Source organism: Misgurnus anguillicaudatus, chromosome 13, assembly GCF_027580225.2.
Source record: "Misgurnus anguillicaudatus chromosome 13, ASM2758022v2, whole genome shotgun sequence".
Taxonomy (NCBI): domain Eukaryota; kingdom Metazoa; phylum Chordata; class Actinopteri; order Cypriniformes; family Cobitidae; genus Misgurnus; species Misgurnus anguillicaudatus.
In genome coordinates, this window is record NC_073349.2 from 27215813 (window position 1) to 27232538 (window position 16726).

Consider the following 16726-nt stretch of genomic DNA (forward strand, 5'->3'; position numbering starts at 1 on the left):
CAGGAAGCGAACGGAGTTGCAGAAGTCCCTCCCATGATGCGAATTTCCGCGTGAATGTCTCGATGACTAGAATTTTACACGTGGCTTTCACGCGAGAATAAAGCGAGTACACTCAAAATGTTCAAGCGTCCAACTACTCGCGGTAGATTGTAGTTCGGATTGTCGGGAGTTCGCCCCCTACTGGCAAAACTCATTTCAGTGCAAAAGCCTTCAAATATACAAATATTCACTATAGTGGAATAAATAAATAAATGAAAAGATAAACAGCTATGCATATATGACAAAGACCGCCAGTATTTTTGGAGAGAACATATTGAGACAAGGTTAAAAATAAAGGATTGTATTTAAGAAAAATTTAAGTTTTTAAAGGATTCAAGTGTTACTGATAAAGTTAAACAAAAATTATTAGTAATTGTCACCTCAAACACAGTTTTTGATTGGAATACACTGAAATGCAACACTTCTGGTCTGCGTATCGCATGCGGTGTAGTCACACAAGCTCAAATTTTTTAACTGATCCGATACTCAAAACGGATCCGAAAATGATGCAGCCGCAGATGGTCGGCACCTCACGCAGCCCCTTTTTTGCGACTCTCCATAGGGAATGAATGACTTCTGGGTTATACACAAAAATATCTGATAACACACAAAGATTGACCTATTATAAATAGGTTTTCATAACTGAAATGAAGTAATCATATTTTCTTTTAACATTATTAGTTCAGTTGTTCTCTAAACATCTTTTGTTTTTCACACGTTTGAGATGATTGATTATCATTATCGGATGCGTTTCACTCTTATCCCCAAAAATAGAATTCGTATGAATTGATATTAAGATAAGCTTGAATGTGAACCCTGAGATTTCAGGAGGTAAATAAGATGCAGATAAGACACGTTTGACAAGGAAGTGTTGATCTTCTACATTAGCTTAACAATCACTGAGAGATATAAAGATATAGAGAGAGCATAATTTACACGCGGTGTACATATAGGGGATGGGGGCGCTGGTGTAAACATAGATGGAGCTTTAACCCAGAGTTATATTGACAAGATTATATCTATTGCCCCTATACACATCCACACTAACTTCAGCATTTAAATAGTCCCTCAAGTATAGCCTGAGGGTCGAAACAACACCCACGCTTGAGGAAATGGATATTATCCAGGGGATAGAGGCGTTTATCACCTCATATAACATACCTGCCCTTCACCAAACACACACACACAGAAAGGCTTACGGAGTTATTAGATTGAAAGTGCATCAAATCCTAACGGACTACAGGAACAGGGTACAGCAACGGCAGTCTGATTCACAGAGGTGTGGAGAAACATGGATACATGCAAATCCACATGCGACACAGTCCTGCAGGTGAGGTCCTCATGTGGTGTGTCAAGGCTTTGGTGATATTTCTGTAGGTTTTGTTCATTATAATTCTCTGCGTCACCCATTTTACCTGGTTGTTGTGAGATGCGTTCGTGTTGTGTGTGTTGAGCAAACTGAATTGTGTGGATTTTATGACTTACGATGAGTGGCTGGGAAGAGTTCAAACCTGTTATTCTGACTGATACATGCAGGTCTGGACTGGGGGTAGAACAGGGTGGATATTTTTTCTCCAAAATCTTTCCTCTTAAATTAGTTTCTCTTTTGAGGTTGCAAGGTCTGGTACAGTGCACTTAAAAAAGTTGCATATACCTAAAAAAAAGTATGATTATATTGCTATGTTTTAGGACATTAGGGATACCATAGTAATGACATTTTCTTGGAAATTTAGGTTTGAGTAGCAGATAAATACCATTAAAGTATTTATGAATATAATAATATCAAAAATTAAGCATGGGTTTTGGATAACCATATTTATTTTGTATATATTGATTACCATTATCAATAGTTTTTTGCATGTGGTAACCATGTTTTTGGGGTTAACTGTAGTAAAACCATGGTTCAATATTATAGTGGTATGAAAATTATAATAGTATTACTTTTGCATCATTAGTATTTGATTGTGACATTTCATAATAATTCTTAATTTTCTAAAAAAAAAAGCATTAATGTAATTTAAATATTGAAGCATTTATATACAAGTATAATCTAGCTACAGTTTGAGACTAACTATTGATGCATTAAAGTAATGAGATTTTTTTGGTGGGGGGTGCTGTATTATTATTAAATAATCGAACAAAAGGCTTCATTTAACTCTTTAGCTGCCACACCAAGAAAAAGGCATTTTATTTTATTTTATTTTTTGCATTTCTTATCTCCTTACAGTATGTCGCTAGTTAACACACTCAATGTATTTTTTTCAACACGTAATTTTTTGAATATCGGCCTCTACCAAATGGTTGATATGTCACTTAAAGAAATTCATATGTAAATCAGAAAATATGAACTATAATACTAATATTTTAAAAACATAATCAAAATAAAATAGTTTTGTATATTAAATCTTCTTTATTTATTGAAGTTAAAATATTAAAATATTTCAGGTTTTCATTTTTACACAGGAAATGAAATGTTTTCTTGTTTTTTTAACAATAAAAAATAACTAAAAGTAACAAAAAATTATTTTGGGCTTTTATGATTCAAGAAACACACTGTGTGGTAGTGCAATTGGATTTTTTTCTTTCTTTTGTTTTATTTCTTTGTAAACCAGCAATGCTGTGTAAAGTAAGCAAACATTAGAAACAATCCTTCAAACAATATAAAACATAATTTGAGAAGTAATTTCTGATTATTTAATCAGTAATTATGATGTTCATACATTAATTATATGAATTCATTATATATATTTTTTTAAATATCCAGAAGTGGCAACAAATATAGTTAAGAAATTTTCTTCATTATATTCAAAAAGAAATAACCATAGCCGTGTCATATTTATAGCTGTGAATTATCAAAAAAAATTATATTTCTTAGCAAATAGTACATTTCTACATTTACATTAAAGTGACAGATCAACCGTTTGGTCGAGCATCTTTTTTAAAAATGTAATATGTCAAAAAACTTGCTTTCCTTGCAAAATTTCAACAAGAACAGTTTACATGGCAGGAGTGATTTCTTTCTCTCTGGCATCCGTCTAAGAAGATGTGTTGTGACAAGTCCTGTTGATTGACACACTGACATCTAGTGGATTTTTTTGGCATAACATAGCTCAACCAAAAAGTAGAGGGGGCTCAATCAGCTTGAGTTAACTGGGGTACTCATCTCAATAAAATATAGGGACTCAAAATGTGCTCAACCATTTGGTCGAACAGGCAGTTTTAAAGGGATACTTCAACAGAAAATACTAATCTGTCATCATTTAATCGCCTTTAGGTTGTTCGAAACTTGTATACTTTTCTTTGTTCTGCTAAACACAAAGGAGGATATTTTTAAGAATGTAATCTGGGGCACCATTGACTTCTATGGAATACTAATGCTATGGAGGTGGATGGTGTCCCAGATACATCTGGTTATTAACATTGTTTTCTTTATTTGTGTTCATCAGGGCAAAGACAGTTGTGCAGGTATGGAGTAACTTAACGGGGAGTAAATAGTGACAGAATTTTCATTTTTTCGGTGAACTATTCCTTTAAGCCAAATACATATTTCTTTCTATTTAAATCTAAATGTGAGTCACAGGACGTTTTTCTTATATTCCCAAAATACACTCTTATTTTTCATGTCAACACATTTTTTTTACTATTTGCTAGCACCATCCCACAATCCCCTTACCCATCTCCTCTCACTTCAATTCAATCAAAAAGAGAAATTTCACTTCCTTCTCCCTCCCTCACTCTCTCCCGTGTCTCTCTCCTTTCTTCAATTCCTCCCCTAAAGCTATGTATTCGTCAGAGAGCACTACTTTAGACGTCTGTCTCTGGCTCCTGACAGAGTTTGAGTTGAATACGCAAAGCTGCTGGTGAGTTCAACGCTTCTGTTCCTCACGCTCGCTTTCATTCACTTTTCTTCCTCTCTGCATGTGTTTTTCATTATAACACAGATGCTGAATATTAAGCTTCTTGGTTTGTTTTACTTGTTATATTTCTGTTTTAAGTCATTAAATGTTTTAAGACTATTAAATGTTGATGATTAGACTTTTGTGTGTGTGTTAGAGCGATTCCTGCTTTACGGATGTTCTTGTGAAATAGTTTTGAACTGCTGGGTTTATTTTTATAGTTTCATTTTGTGTGTTGTGTTAGTTAACGTTTGACTGACATTTTGTTTAAAGTTCTTCATAGACGGTGAAGATTTGCAATGTGTCCGTTATGTATACGTCTAGTCTGACATATTGATGTTTATTGAGAATTCCAATCTCAAAGTAATGTAATAAATCCATATTCTTTCTTTCTGTCTTCCTAATGATGACTGTTTTCCAGGTGTGGGTGTGTACATGCATGGTTGGTTTTACATGTTGAAACACACACTGACTGGAATGTTTATTACAAAAAGAACAGTTAGTTAGTCTCTTCTGCTGTTTCGGCATGGATGGCCTTGTCTTCCATCAGTCGGACAACTAACGGTTTTAATTCAGAATGCTGAAGAGAGCGACGTCCTTTAACAAAGATCTGTTTTGCAAAACTCATCTGACTTCGTTAAGGTGACTGACTGGAAACCGAATTGGGCAATAAAGAACCGAAAGCAGACTTTTCATGATCGAATAGTCTTTAACTGAAGGATATGAGACCTTGTGACTTTGTCCCAGAGATAGTGAGGAAGTAAATTTAGTTTTTCATTGAAAGTGATTGCCAGGGCTTGGAGCCCAAATTTTAAAGTGAGCCCCAGGTTCTCAATATTAGTCACTCAGGGAAGTTTCCACGGTAACCAAATCGGTATTTCACATATCGAGTACGTAAGCATGGAAATCCCACACCCCTATGTAGACATCTGTCATTGGCTCATGTGGATGGGCTGCTCGTTCAGACTGTTTTCGGCTGATTCTCCGTTAGATGTGGTTGACTCACTTGTGAAGCAACAAACAGAAGTCTGTTTTGCTGTTTTAGTGATTTTAGTTTCACAAGTCTGACTGGAGAAGATGCAGATCCTTTTTAGGTAAAATCTAGTAATTAATTAGATTGTTTTGGTTTATTTTGAAGAACTATAATGAAAGGATTATTAAAGATGACCTGGGGATGTTGCCAGGATCAAAAACACCATAGTAGCCCATATAACTCTTTTACAACGATGTGGTTTTAGACTTAAAGGAATATTCCATTTTCTTAAAAGAAAAATCCAGATAATTTACTTACAACCATGTCATCCAAAATGTTAATGTCTTTCTTTGTTCACTCGAGAAGAAATTATGTTTTTTGAGGAAAACTTTGCAGGATTTTTCTTATTTTAATGGACTTTAATAGAGCCCAACAATTAACACTTAACTTAACACGTAACAGTTTTTTTCAACAGAGTTTCAAAGGACTATAAACGATCCCAAACGAGGCATTAGTGTCTTATCTAGCAAAACGATTGTCATTTTTGACAAGAAAAATAACAAATATACACTTTTAAAGCACAACTTCTCGTCATGATGCGCCAGCTGACCCCACGCAATACGTCATGACGTCAAGAGGTCACAGAAGACGAACGCGAAACTCCGCCCCAGTGTTTACAAGTGTGTTGAAAGAGGACCGTTCCGACGTTGTTGTATGTCAACTGATACTAATTAATGTCGTTGTGTCAGTTTATTGTTTACAATGGTCCGCAAATGTGCGTTTTATATATGTAACACGTGACCTCCCTACGTCACTACGCATTTACATTAGGTCGCGCTGGACTGGACCTAGACGAAAAGTTGTGGTTTAAAAGAGCATTTTTTTATTTTCGATATTGACAATTGTTTTGCTAGATAAGACCTTTATGCCTCGTTTGGGATTGTTTATAGTCCTTTGAAACTCCGTTGAAAAACACTGTTACGTGTTTAGTTAAGTATTAAATGTTGGGCTCTATTAAAGTCCATTAAAATTAGAAAAATCCTGCAATGTTTTCCTCAAAAAAACATAATTTCTTCTCGACTGAACAAAGAAAGACATCAACATTTTGGATGACATGGTGGTGAGTAAATTATCTGGATTTTTCTTTTAAGAAAATTGAATATTCCTTTAAGATTGTTTCTCAATCAGAGGAACGCAACAAACTTACAAGGTGGCCTGAAGGGCTTCAAATATTTTTGTGGACAATGCATCAGGTTGAGATCCACAAGTTTTTGCACACTGAAAATCCGTCTCAAACATAAAACATAATGGTGAGGATGCAGCAAGAATTTGGTGATGTCAAACGTCTTTGTGTTTGTCATAGTTCTGCAACCGCACCATGTATCACTGTATCATTGAGGTCTCGTGGCATGAAGAGGCCAAATTCCGACTGTGGTCACTGTATTTTGATACATGGATCTGTGCCGCTGATGCGGTAATGCGTTTCTTCATTTTAATACATCCGGCTGTCCATTGACCCAAGACTGTGACCCATCAGTCACTAGCCTCGCTCTGCATACTTTCTGAGTCCTTGTATCTTGATCGTTTCTTAGCTTCCGTTCTTAGAATAAGAGCAGGCTTGTCTAAAGTGTTGTGTAAAGTACATACAAACTATATGAAATTGCAAAATTGTAAAACAGTAACTCAACATGTGAGATCATGTTGAGTAACTGTTTTACAAGTTCGCAATTTCGTATGAATTTGTACGATGTGATTTGTATTTTTGACAAAGGTTGGGATGCTCCAATCAGGATTTATGAAGCCGATATGGATCACCGATTTGTTGTCTTCGTGATCGGCCGATACTAATGTCGATACAGATTCTTCAAGCTGATATGCAAGCTCTTTGATGACTGTAACTGTTAACATTTTTTCTAGATAAAGTAACACTACAGATGTTGCCTTTGTTATATTACATACAGTAATTGGGTATATTATTGTTTTAATAGAGAATCAAATAAATTAGCACAACAAAATTAAAGTAATGAAAATAAAACACTTCACAGTCTTTACTGTATGAATTAAATATACACGCATTTGTATGAAGTATAACAGTTCCTTAGTCAAGAGCAGAGAGTGATCTCATTGAGAGATGAATTAGGTTACTGTAGCTTTAATGGTGCGTTCAGACCGCGGAAGAGGCGTCAAGCACGAGTGATTTCAATGTTAAGTCAATGTGAAGATGCGTTGACGCGCGTCTGGGGGTAGCCCGTCTAGTTTGCGCAAATTCCATGAATTGAGCTTTGCCGCGGGAAACGCGAGTTGAAAAACGTAAAATTTTGTGGAAAAACGCTCCGAGTTAACCAATCAGGAGCTTGCTCTAGTAGTGACGTGATTACAGAAAGCGAGTGGAGTCGCAGAAGCCCCTCCCATGACGCGAATTTCTGCGTGAATGTCTTGATGACTAGAATTTCATGCGCGGCTTTCACGCCGGAATGAAGCGAGTAAACTCAAAATGTTCAAGCGGCAAACTAGACGCAAATTTGACACCTCAAACGCGTCCGGTGTGAACCCACGGTAAGATGTGTGAGAGATCGCTCTGTACATGTGCACTGATGACAGGGTGTACGCGGACGAGAGCAGCTGTAAGGAAAATGAAAGTTTAAACTGTCAAAACTTTAAAACGTATGCAAATAATAAACTTTTGTCATGAGGATGCAATTGTCCGCGATAGATATGTGTTGTATACGCTGTTTGATGAGGTTGTGAAGACACCTCGTGCTGTTAGGACCGGAGTGCATCCTCAGTAAATAAACGTATCCCTGTAAAGGCAGAGAGAGAAATCCAAATCTACACGTCACACATGAGCAACGGGTTATAAAAATGCTTGCGCTATGTAAAAATGGTCTCTAATTGCAGCCGCATTTAGGAGCCCTATGATGGCAAAAGTAAACAAAAAGATCAGTTCATAAGATCTGCAAATTTAGCAAGTAGCGATCGAGTATTTTAATGCCATTATCGGCGAATCGCAAATCGACCGGAGCATCCCTAGACAAAAGCAAGAATGAAACCTCACCCCTAAACCTAATAGGGCTATGACGAATAATCGCTTGTCCCATTAAAAATATCTGTCTGAAATTGTTTCATGCGCAGCTTGCTTGTGCATGTACTACGGCGTTGTGGTCAGTAAGAAGTTCTTGTAAAGCTTAAATCATTATGAGTCCAAGTTGTTTATAATGTGCTTTTAGAAAAGCAACAACGTTATACAAAATCATTCAAAATATTTTTTATTATCATAAAAATACCTGAAACAATTAGAAGAAAAGCGATATAAATATTATTATAGACATTTCATGGAATAGCGTTTGTAATGATACTTATTTTGTTGCACAAATGAAGTTTCTGCACGAGAGCGCCCTCTGGCTTTTGGATGTACCGGGATTTCACCATAATTCATTAAGATTCATTCATTGAGAAAATGCGCATTTGCATGATTAATCTTACAGCCCTATAACCTAATGTTACTGGGGGATTGTACTAATAAATGTATGAATGCGATACAGCTTACAAACTCTTGAATTAAATGTAATTTATAGTCGATGCGATGTGCATAGGTTCTACACTGTAGCTATGCCGTATGTTATGCGTAGCCTGACATGCACCTTGCAAAAATTTTAACAACGCGTCCTTTTTATGCAGACCGCTAGCGCTGTGATTGGTCCACTAGAATCCGCAATAGTCGCATTTCTTCATAGCCCTGTCTGCTTGAGACGTACACAGGCGCTTTTATCCGAAGCAACTCAGGGTTTCCCGCAGCATATTTCAGTTAAGGCGGCCCGCCTAAGCTTGGAAACCCTACCGCCTTAACTAGGTCGTAAAAAATTTTTTTTTTTTTTTATAATTTGCTGCACAAAAGGCCGTCAAGTGCATCTCGGAGAAAAGTGCGAGCGGGGACGCGCACCACACGGCCAAAATAAGAAAGATGTGGTCCGGGCCGTCAATGTCTGGAGGATAACTAGCCAGTTGATAAAACATCTCTGAGAATTGCGCAGACGCGCTTCACACCGCGAGCGTGCACGCGCACCACACCGCCGAAATTAGATAAGACGTGGTTGGAGGATAGCTAGTTAATAAAACACACGTCCGTGAGAACTGTAAGTGGACTTATGTTTTGGGGTTATTTTAGCCAGCCTGTTATTGTATTACTCTATAGTTCTTGCAATTTTAAAGTTAGTTAGCTGGTGATTTTGTTGTTTGAGCAACCTGTAGGGTTTCACGTGCCTGTTGATTTGATATAATTGTTGAGCGCTCTTGCTGACTTTATTCATGTGCATTATTTACATGCTACAGTTACACTCCTTTAAGATAATGTAATTAATAGTGGGAAATAATCTTGGGTTTTTTTTGCGCTATCTATCATCGTTCGTCAGACGTTCTACAACATCTGCTTTAGTTTGTGTTTATTAACCCTTTAGTTTCACTTCATCATGGAGCTATTCCCGTTAGAGGTAAAAACATTTACAATCTAAGTGTATGTTCATTTTTTGTCTTAGTTTCTTCAAAATTCAGTTTTAGTTTGAGTGTTTTAAATAAAAATATTTTAATTTTCATCATGATGCATACGACTCGCCCCTTTGATTGCCACGCCCTCTGCCCCGCCTACTCGCCCAATCCTACCACCTTAACTAACAAATTTTCTGCGGGAAACCCTGCAACTTACAAATGAATGTTATCATTTTGATCGTCTATTTTATTTAATAAAGATAAAATAAGTTTAATAAAGTCTTTGTACTATAGGCATTCAAACTTTTTGCATGCTGCAGAAATAGATTGCATGTTAAGTATGCTATTCTGAACGTATGAGAAACAGGATTGCTTGATATGTTGCCGGACTCTTATTTTTTTGAATTGCATAAATTGAAAATGTTTAGGGTTTAAAGGAACAGTATGTAGGATTGTGGCCAAAACTGGTACTGCAATCACAAAACTTGTGGCTAAAACTGGTACTGCAATCACACAACTGGTGGCCAATACACAACATAACAACATAAACATCAGTTGAGGGCTGCAACTCCACTTTTTAAATGACAATATCCTGGCCAGACCACGGTTGTCAGTGATATAAGTATTTGAAATGAAAATGATTTCTCAATGTCTAGTGACATATCAGGGACATTTTATGATTAATTGATATACATTTCTTACATACTGTTCCTTTAAATGTATGGGCCTGTACATTACATTTGTTTGGAAGGAGGTATAAGCGAGTACGTGAGAAGGTTTGGGGTGGATAAAATTATTCCTTAACTATAAAAAACATGAATTGTTGCATGTCTTGTAAACTAATAACCATATGGACGAATTTTAATAACGTGGCTTTCTGTTTTTAGCCTCGATTTAAGAGAAGGAAAACAAAGCCATGGAGCTAATATATTGCCGCTTTGGTCTTATTTTTTTAAATCTATTTTCTTTTAATGTGTACTTTATGAGCCAGACGCTTGTTTTGGAGTCACGAGTTGGAGCGGTATGGCACTTCTCATCCAGCGGGCTGTGTGTTGAGGGATCGGTTTGATGCTGAGAAATTACAAGCAAACAGCAACAGCTTTGATTTCACTGCACTCATTGGCCGTCTTTCTTCTTAAACACACAGAAGCTGAAAGATGTTTGGCTGACGTTTCACTTGCGTAATTTCTCATTCACTTAATTGCCTAACCGCACCATGTGTCTGTCTGTACTTCGTAAAGTACACAATTTAATGCATTTAAAAGTCGAAAAATAGCAATTTGTTGTTATTCATACATTTGGACAGCCTTTTTTTTAGATGTTTTAACAAAATGTTTTGTATCATAATATTGTGGATAAATGTTTGTTTTGCCAAGTCTGTCGTTATTCAAATGATCTATGATTCAGTGTTTATATGAGGAAAGTAAATATAAGTTTGGGTGTGTATAGAGTTGTGTTCAACAGGTGACGTGTCCGTGTTTACAGGTGTCATTAACATTAGATGTCTCAATCACATTTCTCTCTGTGTGTGTCGGGCTAATAAGGATGTTTAGTGATACAGACTGTCCTCATATGCGAAAAACACAGTCACCATGATGCATTCTGGGATGGGCTGAGTTTAAACCTGTTTTATCATCTGGCTGTTGGGTGTTTCAGGATAGCTTGGTTTGTGACTCAGTGTTTACTGGGACAAATTATAAATTTTGGTTGAATTTAGCTGCAACATTAAAAGGGAAAGAAAAACAAACATAAAAACCATGGCGATACACGTGGTATATTGCGTAATGCATTTTACAGCAAATGGTGATTCAGGAGTTTAGTTGGAAGCTGTTATAGTTAGTCGGCAAGTTCCTAATTTGATTCTTGACCTTTTCACACCATGGGAAAAGTGGTAAACGGACATGAAATGATGGAGAGAAGAGGGTTGAAAGGAATTGCAAATGTTGCGAGCCGGATACGAAGTTGCATCACAGCTCAACGTGTCTGAGCATGTTTACAAAACCCTACGACACAGCTTCGATAATATACAAGTCTTATACATAAAGGCTAAAAGATATTGAAGAGCACCTTTAGTTACATTTTACCAACTGTTTTTAAGAAATGTGCATGCAGAAGTATGATGTAAATAAATCACAAGCACGTCATCTACAGTAAAATGCCCCCCCTGCGTGTGCCCCTCAGTGTAGTGTTGCTCAATTTTGTAAGTTTTTTGACCATTTCATCATATCTACATCCACCTAGCTTGCCGAGTTAGAAGAAATACAAGTAGTTTTACTTTCGAGATGTATTTATGAAAAAAACTGTATTTTATCAATTTTAAATCTATAATTCTTTATGTTGTCATATGCAACATTTTGGTCTGCCCTTCAAAACCGCAGGGATGATTTTTTAAGTGGAGATTAAATATAGACACAAATTTATCTGCGTATGAAAGATGCATAATGAAAATGTACGTTATGTAAGACGAGCAAGCTGTATAGTGGAGCGAGAAATATGTGCTCAGGTTTGTGACTTGTGATTAATCCGGCGTTAAACAGCACTGCATTTGACCTTTGACACCTCCCTTCACCTGATACATACTGTAAAATAACCTCAGCACTTATAGTCCACAATACCGGTTCACCATGCGTCCCCTTCACTCCAGATGATCTCAGAAATTGTTATTTAAAGCATTAAAACTCAAACTGAAAAGCTTTTTCATATCAAGGATTAATTGCTTGAAAGATTATTTTGGGTGAAATGAGGAAATTAAATTATTCACAAAGCACAGATAACGTGGTAATCCTGCTGTAAATGATAATGGAGGCCGCTGCTTTTGTATGTGCCATGATTTATTTTTTTTATCTAACACAGTGTCTTTTGCAGCGAAGTTATTTGTTTGTCCAAATTGAAAGCTGCAATTTAGTAGATTGACTTTAGTCACTTGTCATTTTAGTTTGGACCTTACCCAATCAAAGGCTTGCATTGGTTGTCATTGTCTGGATGGATGCTTTAGTGTAATATTCCTACATGTGTTCTATATTCCCTAAAAACATAATGAAGAAATCAACTGGTGCCACGTGTCCCTGAATTCGATAAGCCCCAGTGGACACTTGTGTGTGTATGTGCGTTCACAGCTGTCTGTTTCTGTGTTGTTCACTCAAACGCACACCAATCACATCGTCTCTTTCTGAGGCCCATGGGTAATCCAGCTGAACATTAAAGCTGAACATATACACACACATGCATGCTCAGCTGTCCTTCACTTTGATCCCTGGCTGTGCTTCTTTCATTGCCCAACTGTTCTGTCAATTGAGATAAACTCCTCCATGTTACAAGACCTATCGAGTTCGCTACCTAGACACAATTTTTAGGTATCGTAGGTGTGTTCAACTTTTGAACAACTTTTGGTTTGGAATCAGCACGATGCCGTATAATAACTTTTTGCCTTTTATGGTTTCATAAAGAACCTTTAAAGAATTAGTAAATTTTCTTAAAAGAAAAATCCAGATAATTTACTCATCACCATGTTGATGTCTTTCTTTGTTCAGTCGAAAATAAATTATGTTTTTTGAGGAAAACATTCCAGGATTTTTCTCATTTTAATGGACCCCAACACTTAACAGTTTTAATGCAATTTAAAATAGCAGTTTCAACAGAGTTTCAAAGGACTTTACAAACAAGCATAAGGGTCAACTTCTCGTATATCTCCGGTCATGTGATGCGCCAGTGCGACCTCACGTAATACGCCATCACGTCAAGAGGTCACAGAGGACGTATGCAAAACTACGCTCCAGTGTTTACAAGTGTGGAGAAAGAGGACCGTTCCGACGTTGTTGTATGTCGAATGATACTAATTAATGTCTTTGTGTCATTTTATTGTTTTAAAGTGCGTTTAACACGTGACCTTTCGATGTCATTACGCAATTACGTGAGGTTGCACTGGCGCGTCACAGGACCGAAGACGAGAAGTTGTGGTTTAAAAGTGCATATTTTTTATTTTTCTTGTCAAAAATGACAATCGTTTCCCTAGATAAGACCCTTATGCCTCGTTTGGGATCGTTTAGAGTCCTTTGAAACTCATTTGAAACTGCAATTTTAAACTACATTAAAACTGTTAAGTGTTGGTGTCCATTAAAGTCCATTAAAATGAGAAAAATCCTGAAATGTTTTCCTCAAAAAACATAATTTCTTCTCGACTAAACAAAGAAAGACATCAACATTTTGGATGACATGGTGGTGAGTAAATTATTTGGAAAGTTGTTGTTTTTTTAAGAAAATTTACTAATCCTTTAACCTCTAAAGGACCTTTCTGTTTCACTAAAGGCTCTTTGTAGTTTAATATTTCATAATCATTTAATAGCACATTTGCATGTTTAACTTCAAAAAATAGTAGTCTTTTACATAGTTATTGTTATTATTGCCTGTTATTGGACATGAATCTAATATTCTTTTATTGGTTTTTGTCCATTTTGTATGAGCTCATTAGTTTTCTGATAATATTGTAGTGTTGTCAGAAGACATTTTGTGAAAGTAAGTGTTAGATTTTTTTATTATTATTTATTTACATTTTATAAAGTAATGTTTTTTATAAATTCACAAAGTCCCTGCAGTTCCCTCACAAACCACCAGGGGTTCACAAAGTCTTTAGTACCTTTCAATGTCCCCTTTTTTTCCCTCACTTTATCTTCCCTCTCATTTCTCTTCCTTTTTTCCCTCTCTCCTTTCTCTCTCACAGATTTTTCGTACATTTTAACTTTTGCGCATTTGGCAGATGCTTTTATCCAAATCGACTTACAGTGCTTTGTAAGTTAGGAACAACCAGGCAAAAGTAGCGTTGGACGAAAGTAACAAAGTGATTTTCTAAGAGCCCTGACTACATTTGCATCTCAAACTATGACGCAAACAAAGCTGACAAATATTGCGTTATTTCGTCACTGTTTTGTGCGTGTGGGTCCAGAAAGCTGTCAACAATGATAAGTAAATCCCTAAAGCAATCATTTTTTTCTTATAAAATGTTGGGTTTTTTGTTTCATGTGTTACAGTACTGATCAATCTACAGGTTATTTAGTGCTCTAACACATCCTGAAGTTTGCCTTCTCAGAGTTTTTCAAAATAAAAGTAAATTGGGTTTAAATGTGAGGAGTTCCTATCGGGACAAAAGTAACACTTTGTTACTTTTGTCCCGCTGCTAATACTGTTGAATTATATTGAAAATGTATATTATTCTAATTTGATTTAATTTTTATAGTGTTTTACTGTTGAAAAAATTTTTATTCTTAAAAATTTTAGTTTGTACTGTCTGGTTGCTTTTGAAACATTTGATGAAATTGACATTTAAAATGAAAATGTAATTTCATTATTTTTTGCAAAGATAAATGACAAAATATGTTTGCACTTACATATTAACAAGGTCATAGTCATGTATATTTACTAAACACAGGTGTAACACAAAAAATCTATCTTGTTTTGTTGTGTTACCTTTGATCCACCTGTGTGTTACTTTCGTCCCAGCTGACAGGGTCAAAAGTCGTGCATTTGTTAAAAAATTCACTGGGTATTGATAGACCACACATGTAAAAAATAGGGCTGTGCAATAAATCATTTTTGATTTTCAATTTAAATTTTTTTATTCAAACAATTACAAAAACAAGATCGAGGTAAAACTATTTTTGCGCGACAATTATTGTGCAATTATAAATTGTGTGCTGTTGGACCAATGTGTTTGCCAAAACCATTGCTTTGACGTGTGTAGCCTATTGAAACACTTAAAAAGGGTAAATAAATGCATGTTTTCAAAGTCACAGTGTAATCGTTTTAAATCCAGTTTAATCCGCTTACCCGCCTCCTATCCCTACAGTATCTATCTATATATATATATAAATTCCTCCCAAGGGTTTTTGTCCTAGGAATTTTTCCCATTGGGTTTTCTCCTAGGGGGTTTTTTTCGTCCCAGGGAGAGTCAGCCAACTTTGGCTTAACTTAGCACTTTACTGTATATGTTACATTATTAATATGCTCGCTTGTACGGTTTAACCGCTATCTCTACTTCTTATATTATCTATTGATTTTCTGTGTTCTCCTTTACATCTTCTCATGTAAAGTTGCTTTGCAACAATTAACACTTGTGAAAAGCGCTAAATAAATAAAATTGAAATGAATTGAAAATAATCGGGATCATGATAGTCTAAAACATTATCATTTAAAATAACTTTTTTCTGAAAAATGTTACTTTCGTCCCCTGCTCTCCCCTATACAGTGCATTACAAGCTCTCTCTCTCTCTCTCTCTCTCTCTCTCTCTCTCTCTCTCTCTTTCTCTCTCTCTCTCTCTACCATACACTAACACTAACCATGGTGTAAGGGTGCGGTCACACTAGCATGTGAATATTTTTCGTACGTGGCTGTGGATGTGTGTGGGGAGCACTACGTCCATCTTTGCTAAGGGGACATGACCAGTAGAAATTTGTGACATGATATGAATTCGCAGGTCAGTGTTCACCAGATTTGAACTTTGGTACGCAATGAAATGCAAAATATCTTCACACAAGCTTACACTTCAGGTCTGACGCATTCGCACGTGTATGAATAAAAGTCAGTGGAATGAAAGTGTAGTGTAAACGCCCCGTAACTCATCGATGAGTCCATGTCTGTAGACTGTATTCTCCACTTCAGGAAACGTTTACTGTTACGAGTAAACCCTCCTATAATAACTCTTATACACTGTTGTTGTCTTATGCTTTATCCTTACCTGACTATTTGGCTCCAAGATGGTGTATTCAGTGTGTTAAAGGGTACTGCCCCAATAAAAAAAATTTTAACAGTGTACCAAATACAGCACACCAATAAAATGTGTGAATCAGCTATGACATTAAGTAATTGCAAACTTTTGCTTGATGTTGCATCAACATCAATAATCCTATAAGTATAGTTCAGAACAACCTTTGTATCCACCATGGAAACATAACATTGCCAAAATGTGAAATATTTGCAGTATGTTATCTTCTCTGCCATGAAATGTATTGCGCTATAATGCATTCAGTGGAATCTTACTGAATCAAAAATATAAAAATGTACCCTTAACAACTCTCAAAGCTTCACACAAACTCCTAAAAACCCATTGAAGGAATATTCCATTTTCTTAAAAGAAAAATCCAGATAATTTACTCACCACCATGTCATCCAAAATGTTGTTGTCTTTCTTTGTTCAGTCGAGAAGAAATTATGTTTTTTGAGGAAAACATTGCAGGATTTTTCTCATTTTGATGGACTTTAATGGACACCAACACTTAACACTTAACTCAACACTCAACAGTTTTTTTCAACGGAGTTTCAGGGGTCTGTGAACGATCCCAGGCG

The 16726-nt window shown here is 36.2% G+C and overlaps 1 protein-coding gene across 5 annotated transcripts in view; it reads left to right on the forward strand.

The window, feature by feature from the left end:
- The window catches only part of plekhg5b (pleckstrin homology domain containing, family G (with RhoGef domain) member 5b), an 86609-nt gene that overhangs the window by 29079 nt on the left and 40804 nt on the right, over positions 1-16726 (forward strand). Inside the window, exon 1 of one of the 5 annotated variants that reach the window (XM_073875514.1) lies at positions 1316-1369. The exons of 3 other annotated variants lie outside the window; for them this stretch is intronic. In XM_073875514.1, the coding sequence (XP_073731615.1) occupies positions 1331-1369 (39 nt within the window). In that variant the 5' untranslated portion in view covers positions 1316-1330. Of the gene's footprint in view, positions 1-1315; positions 1370-3767; positions 3900-16726 lie in introns of those variants that run through there. One more of the 5 variants, XM_073875516.1, reaches the window with a different exon arrangement.